Genomic DNA, 25,823 nt, shown 5'->3' with positions numbered 1-25,823 from the left:
GGATAATAATAATAATAATAATAATAATATCACGAGTCACGACTAATAATTATAAAAACCCAATGGGAATTGGGATTTAATGAAATAATTTTCGATATATTAATTTCCTTTACAATTGAATAAGGGAACTTTTAGGTCTCAAGAAATCCGGTCATCCTAAGGACCGAATTCCTTACTTGGTTCAAATTTCTTCCTTTGAGAGTCCTCTCGTTTCCCGTACAAACCGAGAGCGCCATCATTTTTCCGGCCGCGCGCCGCCCGATGATAACGTGTGGTGGAACCATTTCTGTTTCGTCGCCGTCCAAATCCGAGTTGGCGCTGCGAATACACGGATTCTGGTACAGATGTTCAGGTATGCTCATCGGAACTGAATTCTCACCGTTCATCTTCGTCGTCTTCTCTTTATTTATGGATTCAATGGAGTTCGCCTGAAAATTGTCGATCTCGATCTCGTTGTTGTCTTCTTCCTCTTGAAATATAATTTCCGATTCCTCAAATTCTTCCGCCATGGAAGCTGATTGATAAGGCTGATGATTTGAGAGTGAAAATCGGAGTGAATTTATAGGGAGGGGGAATTATTGAACCGATTGAATACGAGTGAAGAGAAACTAATTTGCACGAATTTTGACTGCTGGTGTGCTACTACTGTGAAGCATTTTATTCTCTTGACGTCAAATCCAAAATTAAAAACTTGTCTGGATAAAACTCCGTGTATACATTTCTTGTGCCTTACGGACTTCGTAATCTACATGTACTATCCATTTCATTTCATGCTATACATTTTCTTTTCGTGTTGTATACGTACGCATCGCCGCCCAAGGTAATGTACCATCATATTATTGGTATGGAATTGAAAGAACAAATAGTACTGTGTATGTCTACTCCTGCAATAAATTGATGTATATAGTACTGTGTATGTCTACTCCTGCAATAAATTGATGTGTATATTCTACGTATATACATCTGTGCAGTGATATTGTTCTAATGCGATGAATGTTGACCTGTTATCGGTATAGCATACGAAGCCATTTATTGGGTAGAGCTACGTGTGATGCATGCATGCGTGTAGCATTGTGCGAAAAGCTACAAGATAAGGTTCCCTTTGCGTCTACGTATTACCTGAAAAGTAGCTAGGTTTAGGTCATATGAAAAGGACTGAATCCTACATTAATTACTAGAGGTTTCATGTAAAAATATCAATGATTAGTGCAGGGTTTGTCGGATAAGGATTTTCTAATGCGTTGAATTTATCATAGTAGATAAAGTTCCAATGTAGTGTAGACTTGATTAATCAACCCCAATTTCTTTTTTATTAGATAACAAGTCAAGAATTTCCACAATTTCATCTACGCCACTGAAACTGCGATTGGGCTTCGAACATGGTGGATACCATCATACCAAGTGTACAGTCCAAATAGGTACTTATCTTTCTCAGCTTCAGTTTCAGCTCTTATGTTAATGGTGAAGCTTCTTTTCTGGCCAGTTTGATTGAAGTATAATATTGTTGGTGATAGCCTTACAGAAATGCCTGGTGGAGGATTTATACTGACTGTATAAACACTCCTGCTGTTGCCAACATTGGTGACTGTTCTGGAAACCATGAGTGTCCCATTGAGTTTGGGAACTGCCAGAGATGGGTAATTGAGAGAGTTGGGAGAAGGTAGAACTTTAGGGCATATGAATAAGGGATCAAGATTGGTGGCATTTTTGATGCTGCAGAGGTAGAGAAGATAATCTGCGTAGGATGCATCATAGACGAGCCCTGGATCGGCTGCTTTGGTAGGCCTGAAATGACCTGATCCAAATTGGAATGGATCTGCTGGATTGCCGGATGCATCGGTAATTGGCTTGCCTAGGTTGTTGGAGATTCCCGCTGGGAGTTAAAAGCACAAGTTAGAGAGATGGATGAAAAGATTATGTACTTTGGGTATCTTTGAATTCTAACGCTGAGTGTTCATATATCTACCAGAGGTTACTAAAGCAGATCGTATGGCGGCACTGCTCCAATCAGGGTGTATGGCTTTAAGAAGGGCCGATGCCCCGCCGATGTGAGGACAGGACATGGAAGTCCCCGACAGGATATTATACTTGACTACACGTTTGTCTTGATCTAATTTTGTCGGCGAAGATGCTTTGCTCCATGCTGCCAGGATGTTGAGCCCTGGAGCTGTGATATCTGGCTGTTGATCCAGCAAGTAAATGCATTTAGCTCATCAAGAAACCAAAAGTAGATGGAGAAAGTGATCGATTAATCAATCACTAACCTTGAGAATATCAGGGGAAATGGTGCTGGGGCCTCTGCTGGAGAAGGCAGCCATGAAGGGGGCTGGTTTGGTGTCCAAAACTGTCTTGGCGGGCACAATATAGGCCTTTGGTTCTTTGGTGGAGTTGATGTAATTAAGAATCTTGAGAGCATTTCTGTAATTGACAGCAGTGGCTGGAAGAACATGAGCATCTGCCACGAGCTCATCTCCATTGGGCCTACTGTTGCCTAAGACATACCCAATCCCTCCTGCTCTTTTTACCTCCATTCCTTTTCCAACTCTCGTCCCATTCCCTCTTAAACACAGGACTATCTTCCCCTTGGCCTTCTCTGGAGAAAGGGAACCTGGCAAGCACTGCCTGCAATTATGCAACAATATATATCCAAGGAATTAACATTGGTTTGTTAGATAGATATGGGCAAACAAATCTATAAACTGGGAAATAGAGAGATTATGACCCTGATACGTCCTGGCCCACTCCCGGATTGATTATATGAGCTGCGTACACCAGTGGGTAGAGCTTGCGCCTCAGCTTATATGGACTTACTGTTTGCCCCTGGAGAAAAGAATTAAACCCATCACAAATTATATTCATTTATTTTAATTTATTTTTTAAAAAACCTAATTATTAATACATTTACCATGAGGTTCATTCCATTTCCAAGCACAAGTGGTGCCAAGAATGCCCTGTCAACGCTGCTGGCGCCGACGGTAATAATCCACGGCGCCGGGTTTGACAGGGTCGCCGCCGCCGGGCCCGAATTTCCGGCGCTGCAGGCGACCACGATATTCTTTCTAACGGCGTGAAGCGCGCCGACGGCAATGCCGTCCTGATGAAACGGCGTGGGAGTTTTCGTCCCTATGGAAATGCTCAGCACATTAACGCCGTCAGCGATGGCATCGTCGATGGCGGCGAGCATGTCGGCTTCGAAGCACGTGTTGCCGTCTTCTTTGCCTTCCCCCGGCACGGCCCAACACACTTTGTAAATCGCCAGCCGAGCCAGCGGAGCGCCGCCGGAGGCGGTGCCGCGGGCGAAGCCTCCCAGGGCGGAGACGCGGTCGACGCTCCGGCCGGCGGCGGTGGAAGCGGTGTGGGTCCCGTGGCCGTCCTTGTCACGTGGGGATCGGTAGTCAAGTGTCTTGTTGAGTGGGCCGTAGGATGCTTCATAGGCTTTGACGTAAAATCTTGCGCCAATAATTTTCCTGGAAACAAAACAAGCTCTAGGGGATTTAACCTAATTTAAAAAATTGTTAACTCTAGCTGTTAATTAAACAATAGTGGCAGACAGGCTATATATATATATATATATATATACTAGAAGAAAGCAAATTTATACAATAACATATCATGTACTAGATTGGAGTGATATATGGACAGGACAGAGCACAGCACCAAGCATGGAAGAAGGGAAGCACGATCACAAGATGGGGTTTTCGAATGAAGACAGAGCAATAACTTCGAGTCGTAATTTTGATTTGTTTGATTGAAAGGGACAAAAATATGAGTAGAGCAGCAGGCCAACTAAGGGATGAAGATGCGAACAAGCATGCAGGGCCAAATGATTTTTTATTTTTTATTTTTCTTACTTTCCTATCTGAAAAGAAAACCCCACTTCCAGAGCAACCTTATTCCTTGAATCGATGGGTACCCTACCCCTACCCCTACCCTTACCCCACAACATTAATGGCATTGTTGGTTCCATTAGACAGAATCACAGAAACCAGTTTGTCTGAGAGTGGTGTGGGGTTAATTAGGGTTTCAAGTTTCAACCAAATCTCACTGGTTTAAAATATAGCTAGGTTTGTAGTTGTAAGTAAGTGTATCTGTGTGTGTATGTATGTAATGTAATACGAGCTAGAGAGAGAGAATGGGCTCACTTGTTGCAATGGGAAGAGTCGAATTGATGACCTGATTGGCAAATTCCTCTCCAAGATTCCGGAATGGGCCCCAACCCTTCATCACTGAAGCTCTTTGACTCTGGCCATACTCCTGATCATCATCATCATCAAACCTTCAATTGATCATGGTATGCACTAAACAAACAACAGTGTTATATATATGACTAAATATGATTTGGTAATGAAATATCACCATTATCCACCATTCCAACAATAACATCGTCCCCATATCTGGACTTGAGCAGCAAGTCCTCCTTGTTCCATTTTCTTGCACCCTGCACGCCTGCAAACTCCCATGACCTTGTCGTGTGCATTCTGTACTTTTCTGGATCACTCCCAATCACTGACACCACTTCCTCCTTCTCTACACAATCAATAAAAATAAGAGCAATTGAGCCTCACTTATTAATTTGCATATGCATGTAGATATAATTAATTATTATTGTTGTTGTACCAGAAAGTGTGGAAGCTTCCTGTGGAGTGAGAAGTGCAGCGAAGCCATTGATGGTGTGCTTGTAACTGTACAAAAGTGAAGACCTTGCTTCTTCCTCACTTCCTCCTTTGACACCATACAGATAGCTTTGATGGCTTTCTTCTATTTCTTCACTTGTTCTTTCCCCACTGTGCCCACCAAAGTGCACTATGTAAACCTGCAAATACATATACATATATATATATGTATGTATGTATCCAAGATTTCAGTAAACCCTTATTAACTAGGGCTCAATTAATTAATTAAATATTGGGGATATGAGTTGTAACAGTACCTGTTTTGTAGCCGTAGATGAAACCAGGAGAGGAAGAGAAAGGAGAAATAAAAAAAGGGAAAAGAAAAAGTTCAAATTATCCATTTAGTTAAAGGTAGTAGCAAATATGAGCACTGAATATATTTGATACTCTTGCACGAATATTTATAGGGATATCTTTGAAATGAATCTTTTTTTTTCCCCTTGAATCTGTAATACAATTTGTGCATATATATATATTTATGTATGTATATGTGATTGTCTAATACATATGTCTGTCGTGTATATCTCATTTTCCAATGGCTTGTTGAATTGCATGATATTTCTTGAAAACAGCTAATTGAGTTTCTTGGACTTTTATGGCCTTAGTGTTAGCTCGAGTTTTAATTATGGCACAGTATGATAGTTAATTGTTTGGATTTGGTAAGTTGGACTTGAAGCTAGCTGTCAAACTAGCAACTTTCGAATATATAGACAAATATTTCTTGGAATTATGTATATAAATATATAAAATTTAACTTGCCAATTATACACACATAAAAGCATATGGGCAAATAACCTCTGCATTTAAATTAATTGGTGAAATATAACCTTAATAATTAATTAATCATATTGATCTTGCAACAGGTGAATGGGTGCAGATATTCTGATATGCATATCGATATTTATTTATAAAGGTTTATTCCAAGATAAGGATATTCTTTTTCTAGATGACAAGAAATATAAATTGCTTCATCTTATATATACCACGTATGTATTAAATTATGGATGTGTTTGATTTGTATTTTAATAGAGAACACAAGAAATGGAATTAGTTAATCAATTGATTTAATGTTCAATTATTTGGTTGGTAAAACAAAATAATGCATTCCATAGACAATAGACTCGCACATTATAAGGTCCTTTTCATGTAATAATCATTAATGAATCTTAGTGTAGGGTAATGGTAAGTGATTAAGGTATGAGTGTGAGTAAATATAGACAAGAAAACCTTAGGACCACCAAAATTTGTTTAGATTCCAAAGGCGTGCAAAAAAAAAAAAAAAAAAAGGAGGATCAACCCTCATTCTTTCTTGTACATATTTCTATATAATAATATTTTGGCATCTTGTAAATTTCTGACTTTCGAAAAATGTCTATACATATGTGTGCATTAAAACACAATTAATTTCATTTTCTTCACCCCACAAATTACAACATGTCAAAATCTTTGAAGTCTATATACTCATATTTATATCCCACTTGGGGCATGTATAGTAAGTTGTGACATTCTATTTATATTATTTTAATATAATATAATACCATCCCATGTAACAAAACAATCAAATTATTTCAAATGGCAAATTGGGTTGACTTAAACATACACACACATATATATACGTACATAGTGAGGTGGGGATATGCTACAAACTGCTTTAACCCACTAGCAATGTCCGATACAGTGAATTTTTCATTAGAAATGAGAAATGTCAAAACATCAAGATTAGCGTGCGCTTTTAAGGGACCATTCGGGCAATAAGAAATATCATTATGACAAAAAATAAAATAAAAATTTGTCATTATGAAAAAGTGGGATTATTACACACACACTCAATTCAAGTCAACGAAAATAAGTTGAGAATTACACGATGGCGACACAACCCGCAGCTGCCTTGTCTCAAGTGAAAACTACAGTCAGTCAACACTAGTACGTAGTAGCAATTAAAGTCAACTTCATTATTCTCCCAACTCCAATCTTCCTGGGTCTTCTTCTAACCATTATTGTAAGAAAAGAAGAACACAATCGACGGGGGCGGCGGCGGCGGTGACGGATGAATCACAGCGGCCGGCGATCGGCGAGCTCTCTCAGCAGCGCCACAACCTCGGCCGACGATTCCAACAAATACCGAGCATTTGAGCGCTTTCGACCCACGGCGCACGAGAAGTAATTGTCGCCCTTAAGATCAAGAACCGACGACCCTTCATGCATGCTCATGTTTTCGCGCATTCGGCACCACCAGTCGCCGTTGCCTAACGCATTGCTCGCCCGCTTCTCCGGCGACGGGAAGAGCAGAGGACTCTTGCGACAAAACGCAGGCATCCCCGTCGATGTCGACGCAAATCGGTTGAACGAGTTCGCTATCTTCGCTCTTGCAGCGCTCGGCGCTGGCGCAGAAGGAAGATCTGGCTCGAAGAATGTATATATGTCTTCGTCCTGTAATAACGATCACGACAACAGCTCATCGAATATGCTGCGAATTTATTTCGATATATTATTCATACATACCTTCGGAAGAAAATGTCCAATACACAATACGTAGTCGATCGGAGTTTTCACGTCGCTGTGATGAACGATCTCGCCGAGGATTCGATCAATCGCAGCACCCTGAAAAAGAATACGTTCGATCCATCCATAGACTGTTTTCGAAGTTTAATATACGATTTTATGATTAATGTAAACTCACCTTGGTTACTCCGACTGCTCGAACCTCGACAGATCGTCCTCCTTGAACAACGTCGACGGAAGCATTAGAGATCGGGCCGGTCCAGAGGTGCTGCAGAAGATCCTTCGACTGAAGCTTACCGAAATCGACATCTGAGAAGAATTAAGTTCACAGATACTACGCGTAAAAGGAGAATCCGATCTGATCGATCAATCGTAGGAAATATGAACAAGAAAAATTATTACCGGCATGTTTGTAGTTCCAAACGAGCGATGTCTCGCGGACCTCAAAATGAGAGCGCGGCGTTCTCTCAGTAAAGTATTCGAATACGTGCTGAAAGTTGTAACAGATAACGGATTTAATCGACAAACAGAAATGCAGCATAAACGCTATCTCAACTACACACACCTTCACGCTGTCGACCCAATCCATGTTCAAGTATTCGGGCATTGTTGTCATCCAATCTCCTGTAGTACGGCGCAGAAACATCCCATGCTCGGCAGCTAACCACAAATTAAACTCTCCGAAGTTCTATATGTATACTTCAGTCAGAAAGACGAAGCAGAAATGGAAAAGATCGGAGATAGTACATGGAAACAGAGACAACCTCGTCAAGAACAGTCCTGTCGCTTCCGCTGAGGATAATTGTCGTCGTCTTCGGATCATTACAAAGCTTTTTCAAGGGCTCTTTCAAATCCGGGTGCAACTTAGGCTCCATTTCCTTGAACTGATCGATCCTTCTTCCTCGAGTTTCTACGGGTTCTGTCAGCGTTGCATTGAAACCCTGAGACGAAACTCTAGGAATATCAACACGTGAAAATAAAAAATATTGCGACCGAACACTTCTAGCAAATATGGTCTTTGTAGCACGAGACGAGGAAAAGTCATACCAGAATAAGTAATCGGTTGTTCGAATTCAAATAATGCTGGACGGCCTCTTCTTTAGGGAGAGGCGGAGGAATTTGTCGAGTCCTCAATTGTGCTTCGACAACGGTATCATTGAGCTCACTTCATAAAGAGAACGTCGAAACATAAATCTAAGCACAGACGTACTAAAGCAGGAAAAAAACACGTACACGGGTGATTTACGCACCTCACAAAAGTCTCGGCCCATTCTTGAGACGTGTGAGTAGTGACATGGGTGAAATTGTGTCGATGACGCTTCTCCCTTTCGTCAGCTGGCATTGTCAAGGCGTAACCGATCGATGCTGCAACTTCTGTAATATTCCAAGGGTTCACCAAAATTGCTCCAGCGCCAAGTGACTGCGCTGCCCCGGCAAACTGAAAAAATTACGAACACAGTAAAAATTTCATTTATTTCCCGCTATCTCATCTTTTCGCGTCGTGGAAATAACTCAAACATACGAAAGAACAAGCCGTTATGAAATCAAACAATTAGAAAACACGCCATTAACATGATTACCTCGCTTAGAATGAGTACACCTTTCTTTGAAGCTTGGCAGGCGACAAACTCGTAGCTCACAAGATTCATTCCGTCCCTTAAAGATGTAACCAGAGCAACATCTGAAAGGTCGTAAAATGGGGAAACAAGGCGATGTAATCAGTACATTTGAAAATGATGAACATGTGTTGAAATAATGAGATATAAACGTCGAAAAATGCGTACCAGTGACAGCATATAGTGCACATAGTGCCTGGAAATCAAGTGATCTGTCCTGTATGTAAAGGAAACAATTCAATGTAAACTTAGTGCCTCTTCAGAAATACACAACACAGACATCCATGGGGAGTAAATAAATAATCGCATAGACGTGATTTAAGGCATGGGATCTCACTAAATGATGTATAGGAACAGTCGTAAGCGATCCGAATCTTCCATTTATTCTTCCAACTATTTCATGAACCTGGGATGAGAGCTTCTGATCTGCCATAGCAATATGCAGAACCAATTTCTGCAGGTTAGAGATTATAGGGAAATAGAATATAAAATCATTTGCAAGAGTTAATGACTGAGGCTAAAGCTTTTATAGCTTGGAAAACTATGATCTTGATGCAAAAAGTACGAGTAGAAGAATGAAATAACACCTTCAATAAAAATAGTAACAAGAAGAGGAATATCATGCCGGTGTTAGTGAAAGATTAAAGCATGAGCATGAAGATACATACACTCAGGAACATCTGTTCGTGTTGGTACGGCTATTTGTACTAGAACAACCTTGTCACGCCAAATTGGATTTTCTTCGAGGAATTTTTCAAATGCTAAGATCTTTTGGGGTATTCCCTTAATCATGTCCAGACGATCCACCCCTAGCATTACCTATCCAAACGCGTTACAACATTATAAATGCCAAAAATTTAAAGTAGGAAATGATCATGATAAAAACACCACAAGAACTAGTAACCTCTACATCATCCAAATCTCAACGAAAATCTTGGAACTTAAAGAGACTTCAGAGATATATACTAATCTTCATTTTTTGATCTCCAACAAAAAACTACTATTTCACCAATTATTGCAAAATGCTGCTTCTGAGAATCATACCAATCAGATAAAGATTATCTTGGTAGATGAAACAACAAATATACTTGAACTATCACTCAGTTAAGCCGAGATGAGGAAAAAAAAATAACAAAGAATATTTACCTTCCTCCCATCAAATCGCTCTTCTAATTCTCTAATGTGAGCCTTCACTCCCGGATGCTCAAGTGCTCGTATGAAGCGCTCAGAATCTATACCAATTGGAAACTGTAGATAAAGTCCCAGTGAATTAGGTTAAAAGCATCTTCAAATGATGGTGGATCCCAACCCTAAGATGCAATGGAGAAATTCACGTATTAGATGTCCATACCGCAGCAACACGTGTTAACTTTCCTTGATCTTCCACACCATCTGGTGTGCCTTCAAGACCCAGAATACGAGTGCAGGCACTTACAAAATGTCTTGCATAATCATACGTATGGAATCTGAGGAAAAAACATCAGACCAATGTGTAAGATCATAATAAGATCAGACAAGTATAATATCAAAGATTTCAAGCAAAATGATATTCGATGTTCTGTCCTAATGACAAACTGAATAGTGATCTTATTTAATTAAAAGAAAGTCCCACCCAACCAAATCAGCTGCAAGAACAGATCTTAACAACTCTGATCTTGATGGCAGTGTCCGGTGAATCTCCGAGGAGGGGAAAGGTGTATGTAGAAACCATCCGACTTTCATTTTGCTGTTATACTGTTTAAGGCATTGGGGAAGAAACATCAAATGATAATCATGGCACCACACAACATCCCCTTCCTTGTAATGCTCATTTACAACATCGGCAAACATCTGGTTTGCTTTCTTATAAGCAGCAAACTGAGACTGGAAACTTCGCGTGGTTGCAAGCCTGTCTTCTTGCGGAAGCCCAAGGTAGTGAAAAAGTGGCCACAATATGTTGTTACAGTAGCCATTGTAGTATTGATGGACAATTTCTTCATCAAGAAACACAGGAATACACCGCTGCAGTTGAAGAACAATAATACAAACACTAGTTCAGCATGAACTATAGCATACCAAACCGACAAAGATATGAACACACAATTGATGATCAAAACAAGAAACGTGCCTTTTCAGCCAAAGCTTTAGTTAGTGACCTCTGCCCAATTTCATCAGGAACATTTACTCCAGCCCATCCTATCCATCGAGCTTCAAACTCATTGATACCTTTTAAGAATCAAGAACAAGTCATCGGGCAATTCTAAGATTCCTTGGAAACAGACACACACAGACATATGTAATTCTTACCCAGAAGAGCACTAACAAGGCCTCCTACACTTATCTCGAGGGTCCATGAGTCTTCACTCTTTCGAATGGCAGAGACAGGGAGGCGGTTCGCCACCACCAGTAACCTTTGTTTGGGGGGCCGGGCACCCTGCTTCTCTGAGGCCACATTCAGATGATTTGATGAAGCATTCCCTCTGAGTAACTCTTCCTCTCGATGTCCATTCTCACACTCAGATAAACATAGGTCATTCATGTTTCCTGCCACGTCTACAACCCCTTGGCCGTCAATTGATTCTTCATTAGATGGAGATGCCCTGTTGGACCTCCTCAACACTCTGTTGCGTAACAGTCTTTCAAGTCGACTTGTGGGTATGCCGGAAGGAGGATTGCATTGGTTGTCAAGCATATGCAGTAGTTCTTCCTGCATTGAGCAGACTAACAAATCATATTAATGGAATCAATGCTATTCAAACTTGTAAATCAATATATTCACATTAGTCGAGGACTTCGAACTCCATGTTGATTGATTGTAAGAAACTACACAAACATATGATTAGGACAGACAAAAGACTAACGATAGAATCAGAATGAAGTCACGCTACTAGTCATGGACCATATATGTGATCAAATATATCTTCACCATGAACCAAAACAAGTTGGGATCAAAAGGAAAAACTAATCACTCCCATTTCAATCAACTACCAAAAGAGCAGGTGATGTTTGTAAGAGGGAATTCAATGTAAGATCGTACTGCAAGATTTAGTCCTACTGATTTTTAATAATATTTGGTGAACATCAGACAGATCTTTTAATAAAAAAATAACAAAAAAATAATACAAAAACACTCATGCACATTTCTTGTCTCATCTTATTACTGAAGCAGTCATGAAAATTAAGGAGTCCAGGAAAAAAAATTTCAATGGGTTCAACCAAGCAACTCTAAGAAATTCAAGTAACTAAAAGGAACAGACATTAGAAAAGAAAAAGGGAAATAGAGGAAAGGAAAGGGGTTTTTCACCGAATTGTTGCGTACGACGCCGTTTCCTGGAGAAGAATCCATTTGTTCTTCTCAGATTGGCCAAGTAAGGCTTTTCTTATACAAAAAACAGGGCTTCTGAATGACAGTCCACATTGAGACGAGAGGAGAGGAGGTTTTACAGAAAAGAATATGAGGATATTATTAGAGGGCGAAGGGGAGGGCGTGGGCGTGGCCGAGAAAGATAAAGACGAAAAAATCTTTGATTACATGGGGCTGGGGGGTACAGTTGCAGATTTATCTAACCATATATAGGCACGAGAGTGATGTCTAAAAAGAAGGTTACAACTCATTTCCGATTACTGAATCTTCGGGATAATGAATGATCGATTGCACACAGCTTTCTTTCTTTCTTTCTCTCACTACTCCGCCATGCAGACTTTCTCTCACTGCTGGGCTGCTGCTCTGCCAACCAAAGCATTGAATTGGATACTGCTCTGCTCTGCTTTATCTCTCTTGTAAGAAAGAAATAAAGAAACAAAATCAATTAGCGGGTTCGTCTTGCCTTTTCCATTCCTGCGACAGCCTGGAACTTCCTTAACTCGTGAACAACGTTCGATAAGATCTGCATTTTTTGCGCATCTCCAAGACTTTTGTGTATCTAATCGGTATGGGCTGTACTAATTGATTCTTGATTTTTTTATTCTTTTATCTCAATGGGCCCGCGATTCAAGTTCATGTTGGTTTTTTGTTGAATGGTTTTGGGATCGGAGAGGAAATAAATCCTTTTATTGGGTCATTTGTTGCTTACTTTGGCAACACAACATCGATAAGGCTAAGGTTGTCTGTTTACGGGCTTTTCTTAAAACCGATGAGGACTTTTCAACTGGAGTGTAGACAATTTTCGATTGGGCCAACTGATCCAACTCCTTCCGAACACCATACCCTTTGGGGGGCGAAATTGAAATTGGCTTCTACGGCCCGTTTATTGGATTGCCTTGCGTTGTTCGAAACCAATCTGAAGAATTTCATTGCAGTACCAGTGCACTGCAATGGCGTTTAGGTAAACGATTTTTTTATGGGCGTGGAGAGGTTGTTTGAGCTGCAGAGCCTCTAATCTCTTCGTCCAACCAAAAGTATGATGTTTAGATATACTTTGTTATTTGTATCGATCAAATTGCTGTCCAGATTGAAAGATATTTGTAGTGTCGATGAACTTGAGCTTGAAATCCGCGTGTAGTGTAGTAATGGAGGTTTCCTCTCATTACCCATGTAGTAAAAAGGACAGTCATTTTCTCAACTACTACTTAGACCATGGCTATTAGCACATGTGCAATAAATGCCTGTTAATCAATCAAATTGAATATCTTATCTATCTTCCCGGATGCCCATCTCTTCATATATATATATATATATATACATATACTTTCATGCTGACAAGATTTCTTGTTAATGATTGTTGAACTTAAACTGTTTATAGCAAGCATTAGGACTTAACACATTCTTGATTGTGTCCTATTCCATCTTCCATGGCATCAATGTCATCATATTCAGCACATCTTGCAGTTTATTTCATGCCCTTTTCCTTGTTCTCTTCTGATTTCAGTTCTTTTGCAACGTCATATCTTATTAGGTCTGTTCATGTAATAAAGACCAGTGTCGGCAGGTAAAACTCATTAGTTGTCATCAGGACTTTATCAACGCTTATTCAAATCACCGGCGCTGCACTTACACAGGATTTGGTATACATTAAATGTAGTAGTTTGGTACCTTGCATTTAATTTCATGGGACCTTTGCATCAAATGAAGTACTGACTTTTTTTGTGCTTATGATCTGTAAGTAAATCAAACAATCCCCCTCTAGTCTAGGAACTGGAAACATCAGAGATCATACTTATCGAACACCCTTGCTTGCTTAGGACAATGTAGCCAATGGATTACTTCTAAACTTGGAATAAATTGCTCTAGAGACGAAGCACAGGTTGCTCCACGGCATGGCATTTGTCGAAAACACATTAGTCCGCGTGTAATCAATGCATCTTACTGACTTTGTAGAATAGCTACAAGGCCGAGTCAACTCCATTATGCAGATATGCAATGGTTTTTGCTGGACTTTGTGTATAAATACTCATCATACCTATTCGAGCTTTAAATTTCATCCGGCGCTAACTTTCTTCTTAACGATCCTACGCTTTTCTTTGCCTTTATTCTTTTTAACTAGTAATCAAACATATATATATATATATATATGTATATGGATATGGATAGAATGAGAATTGGGATAAAGAGATGGCTTGTGGCATTTATAGTTGTGGCAGTGGCCGGATTGGCGAGCCGGGGAGTGGCGCAGCCGCAAGTTCCGTGCTACTTTGTATTTGGCGATTCATTGGTAGACAATGGCAACAACAACGACATTCAGTCGTTGGCCAGGGCTAATTACTTGCCTTACGGCATTGATTTCCCTGGCGGGCCGACTGGCAGGTTCTCCAACGGCAAGACTACAGTTGATGTCATTTGTAAGATTCCATCAAGAACAATGTAGGGAAAGGACATGTTTCTGATCTTGTAACAACCCTTGGATTGTATTTTATTGCAGCTGAGCTTCTCGGATTCGACGATTACATACCGGCGTACGCCTCCGCCCGGGGACAGGACATACTCAGGGGAGTGAACTATGCATCTGCTGCTGCTGGAATCAGACAAGAAACAGGACAACAACTGGTAAGGAAATTAGGAATCTTGAATTCTTCAACATTGTTGATTAGCACAAATTCGGATCTCTATCGACGAAACTTGTCTTGTTTGTTAGGGTGCGAGAATAGACTTCGCCGGACAAGTGAATAACTACAAGAACACGGTTGCGCAAGTCGTGCAAATACTAGGCGACGAAGCATCGGCTGCGGATCATTTGAGCAAGTGCATATACTCGATCGGCGTCGGCAGCAACGACTACCTTAACAACTATTTCATGCCTTTAACTTACCCGACTAGCCGGCAATTCTCCCCCGAGCAATACGCCGATGTCCTAATTCAGGAATACACCGAACAACTAAGGGTACTACACGACATTGCTCGACGCCATTAATAAGAACGTTCTTACATTACATCGAATTAGACAGCCCGTGTTTTTTTTTTTTTTTTAATGTAGAATTTGTACAACTACGGAGCGAGGAAGTTTGTATTGATCGGAGTCGGGCAGATCGGATGCAGCCCGAATGCGCTGGCGCAGAACAGCCCCGACGGGAAAACATGCGTGGATAGAATCAACTCGGCGAATCAGCTGTTCAACAACAAGCTAAGAGGCTTAGTCGACACGTTCAATTCGAATTCGCCAGATGCGCATTTCATCTATATCGACGCCTACGGAATGTTCCAGGACTTGATCGACAACCCCTCGGCCTTTGGTAACGATCGATCACTTCTTGATCATATCATTAATTACATATTATATAGTCTTGGATCGATCGATCGACAGATATGTCTGAATGGAATGATGGTTGTAATTGATTCCAGGTTTCAGAGTGACCAACGTTGGATGCTGCGGTGTGGGGAGGAACAACGGGCAGATAACATGTCTGCCATTGCAAACGCCATGTGAGGACAGGAATGAGCACCTGTTTTGGGATGCTTTCCATCCGACAGAAGCTGCGAATGTGGTGGTCGGGAGAAGATCTTACAGGGCCCAAAAGCCATCTGATGCTTATCCTTATGATATTAGCCGATTGGCTCAGCTGTAGAATTGTGGCCAAATCCACACCAACCAATCGAAATTTATTGTTTGCTGTAATATCATCTATAAATTTCTGCAACTTGAAATGACTGTATTATTTTAATGGAATTTCATGATTTAAGTGTCGGTGGATCTGTTATGAATAATTGTAATTTACTCAGAAGGGTTCTATAGAGCTACGTGGTAGTAAAATTCTAAACAGATCTAAGTGCATAGCCACTAAATGGTGTATACTTAGTCAGTGGATTTTAAAACTAATAACATATATTTATACCCAAAAACAAATCATGTAACTTATTTAAATTCAAATTTAAATAAAACTTTTAATTCAAAACCAAACAAACCTATTTAAAATATATAAAAATTCAATTCAATTATATTACATTTATATTTAATTTAAAATTTAAAATAGCGTATAAACATATATTTATAGTAATTATTTTAATTTAAAATTTTACTATTTAAAAATAAAAAATAAAAACAAAAATCTCACAAATAAACGTTTTTTTTTTTTCATTTACACTATTTATTTATTCTAGTATAATACAATTAAACAAACAACCTATTTGGCTGCTAATGCAGTGCTAACACAATTAAATTAATATGATGCTTATTGAATGGATGAACATATTATTATATACTCTTCGAGGGATTTCAAACCAAAATAGTTTTGGGGGTTTTACAGTAAATTAAGAAATAATATATTCTAACGGTATCATATTTAAATATTAATTATTATATAAAACGCGGTACAAATTAAAAAAAATTTACAAAAATATTTTTATTAGTTTCTTATAATACTATAGAAAGATATTTGTACAAAAAAATTATTCTTACTTAGTTTTAAAAAATAAGTTAGAGTAATAATCAGAGTTACTTGGAAAAAAATATATGAATAATTTTGTTGTAAAGTGCGAATAATATTACTAAATAAAAAAATATAACAATCATTTTGAGACAACAAAAATAAAAGAATAAGACGATGAGGGCGTATATTAATGATAAGTATTTATGTTATCAGCATATGCTATATTATGCAAAAATAAATAATTATATGATATTTTGATCCATCAAATTACCACATGCTTGAATGGAAGCAATGGATCAGATGTGATCCACGCCCACGCCCTTGTTTTTATTACTCCATCAAATAGCGCAAGAGAGAGACAAGTGCGTCCAATGATAGAAAAAGACACCATTAATTGTTGGTCTGTCGTAATTCAAAAATCACGAGCTGAGTAATAATAGTAATAGTAGTAGTAGTACAATTATGATTTATGAAGGGGCTCCTCCTCAGTGTCTTCCATTCCATCCGTCGTTTTTCGATCGGATTACGCCACAGGAACATTGCATGAATTGATCCACTGAGAACTATGGAGGGGTGTTGCGCTAAGCTTCATCAGTGTTTACTTTTGCTGCTGCTGCTGCTGCATTTTCTGGCTTCACATGCGACCACCAGGACTCTCGTCCAGGCGCAGCCGCAGGTTCCATGTTTCTTCATTTTCGGGGACTCATTGGTCGATAATGGCAACAATATCTACCGCAACACCGCCTCTAAGGCCGATTACTTACCCTACGGAATCGATTTCCCCGAAGGTCCTACTGGAAGGTACAACAATGGCCGGAACACCGCAGACTTGTTCGGTACTGTTGAACTCTGCATTCTCAGTAGCATTACACATAATCGATTAACATTTTGTATATTGTCTAATTTTTTTATTTTTCTTTCCCGATCTTTATCTGCAGCTGAAATGTTGGGGTTCGATCGGTACATTCCGCCGTTTGCCGAGGCTGCTGCGGAGGATTTTCTAAGAGGCTTAAATTATGGCTCCGGAGGCGCCGGAATCCTCGACGAAACAGGAGATCATCTCGTAGAGATAAACCCTAACTTATCTATTTTACACATTACATACTTTGGTTAATTAGGGATTTAAGCGAAAGTATACATACCTAATCCTTTAGTTTGTGCTGATTAAGGGAGCTGTGATCAGCATGAATGAGCAATTGTTGAATCATCAAGTGGTGGTAACACAAATTGCTGAATTGCTCGGTGGTGAAATAGCTGCTGAAAAGCATTTAAGAAAGTGCTTATATTATGTTGAAATGGGGAATAATGATTACCTCAGCAATTACTTTCCTAAATTCTACAACTCTGCCACACCACAAAGCCCACAGCAGTTTGCTGCACTTGCCATTGATGAGTATTCAAAACAGCTTATGGTAAGATTTCTCGAGTGTCCTCCTCCAGGCTACATTTGTGTGAAATCTGTGCAATACTTTGATGTTCTGATTTGAGTTGCTGTTTGTTATGTTTGATTAATTTATCAGAAGCTGTATGGTTTGGGGGCAAGAAAATTAGCTGTATCTGGGGTTGGTAGATTGGGCTGTGTTCCACACGAAATAGCAGTTCATGGCAGCTTCTTGAATGACTCTGATTCATGCCTGGAAACCAGTAATGATATTGCTGGATTGTTCAATGAAAGGCTTCAGTTACTAATTAATAATCTTAACCATCGTTTCCCGGATGCAAAGTTTGTCTACACTTCTGGCAAACCTGACAGGCCGGAAACATCATTCTTGGGTAATTAACCAGGATACATACACATTGATTGTTCTTGAATGCCATGTATAGCATATGACACTGATATAATTGCAATGCTGATGGTGATTTCAGGAAACATTAGTATTATGAGGGTTCCATGCTGCGCGGTGACGCCGGATGGGATGTGCATTCCTGATACGATTCCTTGTAGCAACAGAGATGAACACATGTTCTGGGATTCATTCCATCCAACTGAGGCAGCCACTTTGATTTTCGCAAAGAATGACTATAAAAAGATGGCTCCTCTGTTTTCTGCCAATTCAATTGCCATTTTATGATGTTCATAAGTTGATGGCAGGAAACTTCTATTTGCCGCCAGATTAAGGTAATAAATTTTTATGCTAGTGTGGATTAATCGAGCTTTTTCCTCTGCTTGTTATGGTCGTTTTGAATTTGAGATTTTTACAAATGGTGAATTGATCTGTGCTATCTTAATGTATTCAAAATGTGGAAGTTAGTAATCAATAAAATAGAACACCATCATATATATAGTTGATGTTAGGATAATCTTAGCATTATTCAGAAACTCATAGGTAAACCACCCAAATGTGAGGCTATACTGTTCTGTGCCTTCAATTAGAGAACTATCCATGGAACCATGGCCAACAATACAATATTAAATATATGAGCATAGGAGTGTTAGGAATATTCTAATTTCTGTTTCATAGCATCCATCAAACATATATAAATTTATATATAGGACAGACTTGCTCAGATCAGGTAATATATAGCATGAAGCATCATCATCATCCTTGATGATCCACCTGCAGTTTTCTCCACCCATCAGCTGTTCAAAATAACCAAAATTATTGTCGCGCTAGCTAGTAGTATTATATCGATATGATGAATGGTTTATGGGACTGTAAAAACTAAAAATGCTTACACTAACTGAAGAGGTGGTGGTTGATCTTGCCTTGGGTACTCCCCGTTTGTTTGCAGATCATTGACTTGAAGATAGTTTCGCGCATCGAATTGCTGAGGTTGAATAAGCTCAAAGTCGGAACTCACGGGCATCAGATTCATCTGTTGGTTTTGTGCTCTCTCTGTTTCAGCTATCTGCACATTTGAGTTATCTGTAATTTGCTATGTATTATTCTCTTACAACATAGGAGGCAAATGTTCTGAAGAAAAAGAATGAACACTTCACCTTTGCTCGAAGATATTGATTGTTGTGGTGTAAATCAATCTCCTGCTGTCAATATTATTTCACATAAACAAAAGGCACATATTGAGATACCTGATGACAATTTTATAGTTCCAACACTGATTAAGCATCAGAGTTCATTGTTATTTACCCTCTTTTGCATGTACTCAATCTCAGCAAACAGCAGCTCATTCTGAAAGAAAAAGAGAATACAAGATAAAATAAAATTGTAGATCCTGATAATCTATCCAACATGAAATAGTTAATATGTTTAAACATGCACCTTCTTGGAGCGGATTCGGCTGATTCCTCTTTCGATTCGGCCCTCTAGGTTCTTAAGATCTCTCAATGTCAAAGCTCCTAAAGATTCACCAAGCAAGTTCCTGAATCAAGATAAGGGCACATTTTGAGTTCAATGAATGTATGTACCAATGATCTATCTGATCACAATGGATCTCATTTTTAACTAGATTAATTAAACTCACCTATTCTCATTCTGCAGATTGCTGATGTGAGCACGAAGTTTCGATGCTTCTTGCTGGTAGTACTGACATGTATTGTTCAAACAAGAAGATTAATATATATTAGCATTAGGAATTCAAAATAATCCACTTTCATCATTCATCTTTACTTGAGTATTGGCTTCGGATGATGTAGATCCACTGGTTGTAGTGGAGCTTGCTTTCTTGTACCTCTCAATGGTTGCTTTCACACTGTAAAAATTGGCATTCAGTGTAATCTTCAGACATACATCATAAATTAATATCAATGCACTCTTAAGATTAAATCCCAAATCAATTCAGCAGATAGGTAAACTCATGATAAACGTCTACAAGAAGCTTCAATTGAACATCATCTATCTTAACATGTATGTATATATAATTTTGTAGCCATATTGTGGAAATGGTCAAAAATATTTGTCCACTGCCGTGACGTATATGATCAATAAATATAATGGAGAAGAATGTAAAGGAGCCCTTCAAATATGGGAAGAACAAAGTGAGAAAATGCATTCCAATTGGTTTCCCTATACACTTCCTTACATAAATTTCTATTCCAAATTGTAAAAACCAGCAGGCAAAGCCATGAACAACAAGTGACAGAAAAGGTTGAGTGTTACTTAAGGTCAGATATATTCTGTCAGCTCAAGTGTCTTATATGACATGATTTTATTTAGTAACCCAACACAGGTGATCTGATCAGGCACCACAATTGACAATCCCTCCCCCTCCCCATTTTTAACATTCTCTCTAGCCATACCTTAATTTCGTCGAATCATTAATTCCTGCTCCATGCTCAGCTTGCAAGGAAGCAACCAATAGGATTAACTCATACCTCCTGGACAAACCCCATAAATCCTCTCATTCCACCATGGATAATACTCATAAACTACACTTATCTTGAACCCTAGTTCTTAGATGGCCTGTGGCTTCAACTCATCAGAAAGCAGCCATTTTTATGCTTGGGAAAAAGAAATATATATATATATATATCTATGTCAAAATTCAGGAGTCACCCATTGGATGACACCCTTCTGTTTCTTTCCTCTTTTAGTTTCTACAGCTTCAGAAGCTTTGTGAAAGGCTCCAAACTCAGATAACAGAGAAAGAATTCAAGATCTCGGTTGCGTTAAAAGAAATTAAAATAAATGTACCATGATTGATGACACGGGATTACTCCTTTTGTCAGAAATCAAGAACCAGAAAATCGTGTGTGACGTGACCAAAGATTCTTGCAACTTATACAAATCGATATCTAATCCATTCGATAACTAAGTTACAAGAAATCCATCAGATCCAGAAGGGAAGAACAGGATCCAGAAATTAACGAGGTTAGGATTCTAAGAAAAAGATGAATCTGGAGTGAGTTTGATCTGGGTGAAGATGGAAACATATGATCCGAGTTAGTGATTTTAGATCTAATGATGTAGTTGGAGCTTGATAAGTTTTTGAACCAAGCTAGGACCGATTTGGGAAGAACGATAGTTACTTTTATTTTGGTGGGCAAGAATCTTGACACAAATTGAAAATAGTGAACCCTAATTAGGGTTAGGTTTAGTTCAGCAAATCTGAATAGTTTGGATAGTGTAATAAAAATTTGGTTAGCCCTAATTAAGCATCAAAACAATAAAGAGACAAAAAAAACCCTAATAAGGCTATTAAGGAAGTTTTGAAGAGACAAAGGGATTGACAAATGAGATCTCGACAGCTTGCATGCTAAGACTTTGCATAGCATCAGACATGTCTGTTTAGAGAGAGAGAGAGAGAGAACAAAAAAGAGAGAGAAGATGGTGATGAATGAAGAAGAAGAAGAAGAAGAAGAAGAAGAAGAAGAAGAAGGAAAGCTTGACAGGAAATGGAAGAAGATAAGAAGCTGATCTCACAAATTCTGCAAAAACAAACTTCGGTAAATTTCGACATCTTGTTAACAGAAATCTTACTGCTTATTACATATCCCACCATATCCTTTGCAAGAGATCTGAGCATATCTATGACCAAAAAAGGAGAAATGAAATCCCAATGAAGGAAAACCCCAAACAGGAAAATTTAGAAAGACAGCTTACCTCTTGTCAAGAAAAAAACCTAAAATCTTCCTTAATGATTTTCCTTCCCTCAAACTAATTATATCTTCCCCAATCATCCACCAAGTTTCTAAAAGACATCAAACAGGCAGCTTCAAGCTAAGAAATCAAGATCCCCCATGGATTTGCTTGCACAACCATCCCCTTCCTTTTAATATATATATATATATATATATATACATGAAATCAGCAATTAATACCTGTTGCTTGCATACTCGTAGAGTCGGCCTCTGCTGGAGAAGACAATCAGAGCAACCTCAGCATCGCACAGCACAGATAATTCGTAAGCTTTCTTGAGCAGTCCGTTGCGGCGTTTGCAGAAGGTGACCTGACGGTTAGTCGTGTTCTCGATCCGCTTGATCTCAATTTTTCCTCTACTGTTCTTCCTCTGGGGAGACATGTCTCGCGATTGATTGCTTTGAAATTCCATTTCTGCAGCTGGCTCAGAAAAGTGAAACAGCCATAGCAATCATCAGATTAAGGTTTTCATTTTTATTTTTATTTTTTGTTTGTTTCAAGTGCTTTCCCCCAAATCACCTCATGAAGGCAAAACACAAAAACAATAAAACACTTGTTACTGCAAAAATAGCATTTCATGTATGCGATTAGGGTATTATACATAAAGGTTTCATCCTTTTTAGCAATCAATCAAACAGAAGAAACTAAAACCATTTCGACGAAGGTGAAACTCTATGCAAGATGAGAAAAAATTAAAAAAAATCACAGGACAGTATTAATTACCTGGTATGGTATGGTATGGTAGCAACAGCACAAAGTTTATCCCTTCTCCTTTTCGTTTTCCCACTCACCTCACAAATCTGAAAGAGGAGGAGAGAGAGAGAGAAAGATGATGGAGCAGGAATGGAGATGAAGAAGATGTGGATATATAAAGCAAACAATTACTTTTGCTTCGAAATTATCACACACGTTAATTAACCCTGTTGTATATGAAAGTATGGAGAGTGGTCATAGCAGTAGAAGTAGGATACATACATATATATATATATGTATAACTTTACTGCTATGTATGTATGTAGGTATTTAGGTTATAGATACAGAAATGCTATATATGCTAGCATATTAAGGAGCATCTTTCATTTTATCAATGGTCTAAGTGGTAGTGGTGAAGAAGGGCCAAATGAAAGAATACAAATACAAATACATAGATACATAGATACCCTTTAGATATGTATATGTATATATATGAATACACAGTACAGTAACTTTATGTGTGTGTTAAATAATTCAGTTTTGAGGATCAGAGGTGATCAGCTGAGCTAGTTATGATCATCTATCATCATGCCCATTATTGATTGGAGAAGGCGGTGGATGGGTGGGCTGGGGTGGGGGTGAAAAGGAAACACCACCCCCCTCCCCCCCAAGAGGGTGAAAGTGATATTTCATATTCATGGCTACGAGGTTTCCTTCTACCTCTCATTATCTAATGCCCATGAATCAAACTGATCCAGTGATCAGTTTAATTGGAATACACACACATGTACACATCTATATATATATATATATATTTACATGTTAAAAGAAACCTCTTCTTTCGCATCAAATGGGCACATAGAACAAATGCTCCTTTTTAATTTAATACACACAATTTATACATACATATATATATATATGTGTGTGTGTGTGTGTATTTTCTCCCATCCTCCATTTAATGGGGTGAGTTTTATTGGGGATCTTGCTTTACTATTATTATTATTATGAAATATACGTCTAGATTTTGTGACGAATGTGCGTGTGCATGTGTATGTATACGTGTGACGACATGCATACTTTTGTTAACTTACACTTATGTTCATTATTCAAATTGGTGTTAGGAAATGGGTTATTAGTAGTGTTTGGTGCTTAGAGTTATTTTCATGTAAGTATATATGTGTTGATTGATCATTTTCGATGATATGAAAAGAAATAGAAATCGTCAAATTGGATAATTAAGGTATTTCAATTGAGGTACTCCACCTTGATCTAAATTATATATTCTTAATAAAAAAAAAAAATTAAATGGTTTTGATATCCAGGCAGTGTAATGGGGATAAAGAAAACCATATAGTGGAGCTGAAAAGTTAACATATGAATTTTTTTATACATAATTTTCAATTGAACTTCAAAAAATAATAATAAAACAAAATTATTACCCACAAAATTCGTATGAGAAATGGCACATTAAATTAAACCATTTTTTTTTTTTTTTTCTCATAAACTATGATGACGATGAGTTAGTTTAATTAGAGAAACAGTGTATAAAGCAAGGTGTTCATTGATTGCATAAAACAAAATGTTGATTGATGTATTCAACAAAGCCATAATACTTCCACCAACCAATTAATTAGAATTATTACACCAAAAATGATCACTCCCAACACATTAATTAGGCAATGCTAATATTCACTCTGTCTTAATATTTATTTCTTTATACAATGCTTAATAGAAAGATGGAATTTTTACGATTTAATTATGTCGTTCTCATTTTATTGTGTCAATTTTTATAGCTAATTATCGATCAGTGAATGTGTTAACATGGAATAGTATAACGTGGGTTGAACTGAACACAGAAATTGATTATTTATTAATGTGTGACGTCATATTGACGGGTGATGATGTCAGGGAAAGGGGGCGGTGGTCTTGATCTCGGTGGTCTTGACGTCAATGGCGAATCCTTTCCCTGTCTTGACCCAATAGTCTGCGTACGACTTTCGGGCTTCCGACACGCCGAATCCTTCCCGAGCCTTCCTCAGGTCTTCCGACGAGACGTTGTATTTCTGATCCCGCTGCTTGATCAGCTCCGGCTTCACTTTCCCGGCGTCGACGTCCTGCGGCGACACCATCAGCGCCGGCGCCCCCATCGGCAGCCGGTCGCCTCTGTCCACCTGCCACGTGCACCAGAACTTACCGTACGACCGGGCTAGCTCCTGGACCTCCCCCTTCTCGATCATCTCCGGTACCCTAGGGTTCATCCACATCCCTGATTTAATCTGCACCGCACGATCATCATCATCGTCAGATCGTATCTGCAGAAACAAACAAACAACTGATCCCCTACCTCGTATCCATGGGAGTGCCAAAGCTTCTGCTCCTCCGTCGGAAGCGTTTCGAACACTCGATCTGAGATTATATACTCCACGCCTACCAATGGAATTGAATTAACGAAGGAAGATGATGAATGAAATTAGTAATTAATTAATAAAATAATAATAATGAAAGTACCTACCGATGAGGCGGGCGGCGGGGTCGCCGGAGTCGTAGACGGGGCACTGGAGGACGTCCTGGTTGAGTCGGGCGAGGTAGTGGTGAGTTTGGATCTGGCGAGTTATGTCGTGGCTGTAGATGGCGAAGCTGCACACGTGCTGGCTTATCTTCTTCATCGGCTTCAGCGACTGCATCATCTGCGCACTCTTCTCCACCATCTGCGATCCCACCGACATCTCCTTCCCCGGCGGCACCGATCCGTCTCCCGCCGGCATCGCCCCCGGCGTTCCGTCGCTCGAAGCCATTAATTATTTAATTAATTAATTACAAATTATATATAGATATATATCAATCACTCAATCTGGATCGATTTCTTCTTTCATGTATATATATATACATATAATTCCGAGCGGCGGTTGAGATCAGCACGGAAACTCAGGTCGTTGTACGGCCTCCACGTAGCCATGGACCGACATTGAGCTCTGTCGGATCCTTAAAAACCTCATACACTACACTCGCTATTTTTATACTGT

General features: G+C 39.0%; 7 protein-coding genes and 2 long non-coding RNA genes across 9 annotated transcripts; 4 read left to right on the top strand and 5 right to left on the bottom strand.

Moving 5' to 3' along the window:
* Positions 1-123: 123 nt before the first annotated feature.
* Positions 124-688, bottom strand: LOC127247242 (uncharacterized). Its single transcript, XM_051269020.1, has one exon. It carries the CDS (start codon positions 507-509, stop codon positions 132-134), a length of 378 nt encoding a protein of 125 aa, XP_051124977.1. The 5' UTR covers positions 510-688; the 3' UTR covers positions 124-131.
* Positions 689-1,281: 593 nt separating this feature from the next.
* Positions 1,282-3,642, top strand: LOC127247243 (uncharacterized). The gene is made up of 2 exons (XR_007837864.1): positions 1,282-1,418; positions 1,515-3,642. It is a non-coding gene; the product is annotated as an uncharacterized LOC127247243 (long non-coding RNA).
* LOC127247232 (subtilisin-like protease SBT5.6) lies at positions 1,347-5,052 on the bottom strand. The gene is made up of 9 exons (XM_051269009.1): positions 4,931-5,052; positions 4,618-4,813; positions 4,357-4,527; positions 4,143-4,254; positions 2,906-3,467; positions 2,723-2,820; positions 2,265-2,622; positions 1,967-2,180; positions 1,347-1,873 (listed from the first exon to the last, which is right to left on the bottom strand). Exons 1-9 carry the CDS (start codon positions 5,012-5,014, stop codon positions 1,347-1,349), a joined length of 2,322 nt encoding a protein of 773 aa, XP_051124966.1. The 5' UTR covers positions 5,015-5,052.
* Positions 5,053-6,450: 1,398 nt separating this feature from the next.
* Positions 6,451-12,634, bottom strand: LOC127247256 (alpha,alpha-trehalose-phosphate synthase [UDP-forming] 1-like). The gene is made up of 18 exons (XM_051269038.1): positions 12,075-12,634; positions 11,078-11,477; positions 10,899-10,996; positions 10,404-10,792; positions 10,143-10,257; positions 9,938-10,039; positions 9,460-9,610; positions 9,129-9,217; positions 8,960-9,008; positions 8,756-8,856; positions 8,426-8,613; positions 8,223-8,340; positions 7,940-8,116; positions 7,741-7,863; positions 7,578-7,665; positions 7,354-7,484; positions 7,176-7,274; positions 6,451-7,103 (listed from the first exon to the last, which is right to left on the bottom strand). Exons 1-18 carry the CDS (start codon positions 12,114-12,116, stop codon positions 6,726-6,728), a joined length of 2,838 nt encoding a protein of 945 aa, XP_051124995.1. The 5' UTR covers positions 12,117-12,634; the 3' UTR covers positions 6,451-6,725.
* Positions 12,635-13,686: 1,052 nt separating this feature from the next.
* On the top strand, positions 13,687-15,888 carry LOC127247257 (GDSL esterase/lipase At1g29670-like). The gene is made up of 5 exons (XM_051269039.1): positions 13,687-14,548; positions 14,629-14,753; positions 14,842-15,087; positions 15,181-15,436; positions 15,546-15,888. Exons 1-5 carry the CDS (start codon positions 14,281-14,283, stop codon positions 15,767-15,769), a joined length of 1,119 nt encoding a protein of 372 aa, XP_051124996.1. The 5' UTR covers positions 13,687-14,280; the 3' UTR covers positions 15,770-15,888.
* A 1,125-nt stretch (positions 15,889-17,013) lies between these two features.
* LOC127247258 (GDSL esterase/lipase At1g29670-like) lies at positions 17,014-19,549 on the top strand. The gene is made up of 6 exons (XM_051269040.1): positions 17,014-17,406; positions 17,509-17,633; positions 17,740-17,982; positions 18,091-18,343; positions 18,437-18,689; positions 19,304-19,549. Exons 1-5 carry the CDS (start codon positions 17,136-17,138, stop codon positions 18,640-18,642), a joined length of 1,098 nt encoding a protein of 365 aa, XP_051124997.1. The 5' UTR covers positions 17,014-17,135; the 3' UTR covers positions 18,643-18,689; positions 19,304-19,549.
* On the bottom strand, positions 19,244-22,935 carry LOC127247259 (floral homeotic protein AGAMOUS-like). Its single transcript, XM_051269041.1, has 8 exons — positions 22,831-22,935; positions 22,290-22,527; positions 20,140-20,221; positions 19,994-20,055; positions 19,792-19,891; positions 19,660-19,701; positions 19,512-19,556; positions 19,244-19,420 (listed from the first exon to the last, which is right to left on the bottom strand). Exons 2-8 carry the CDS (start codon positions 22,517-22,519, stop codon positions 19,244-19,246), a joined length of 738 nt encoding a protein of 245 aa, XP_051124998.1. The 5' UTR covers positions 22,520-22,527; positions 22,831-22,935.
* Positions 21,712-22,668, top strand: LOC127247260 (uncharacterized). Its single transcript, XR_007837871.1, has 3 exons — positions 21,712-21,914; positions 22,311-22,423; positions 22,528-22,668. It is a non-coding gene; the product is annotated as an uncharacterized LOC127247260 (long non-coding RNA).
* A 1,668-nt stretch (positions 22,936-24,603) lies between the features above and the next one.
* LOC127247624 (oil body-associated protein 2A-like) lies at positions 24,604-25,595 on the bottom strand. Its single transcript, XM_051269562.1, has 3 exons — positions 25,313-25,595; positions 25,145-25,227; positions 24,604-25,076 (listed from the first exon to the last, which is right to left on the bottom strand). Exons 1-3 carry the CDS (start codon positions 25,593-25,595, stop codon positions 24,705-24,707), a joined length of 738 nt encoding a protein of 245 aa, XP_051125519.1. The 3' UTR covers positions 24,604-24,704.
* Positions 25,596-25,823: the final 228 nt, after the last annotated feature.

This window comes from Andrographis paniculata, unplaced genomic scaffold (genome assembly GCF_009805555.1).
Source record: "Andrographis paniculata isolate CXL003 unplaced genomic scaffold, ASM980555v1 Contig32END, whole genome shotgun sequence".
Lineage (NCBI taxonomy): Eukaryota > Viridiplantae > Streptophyta > Magnoliopsida > Lamiales > Acanthaceae > Andrographis > Andrographis paniculata.
The sequence above is the reverse complement of the archived record's forward strand: the minus strand, read 5'-3'. Positions and strand labels throughout refer to the sequence as shown.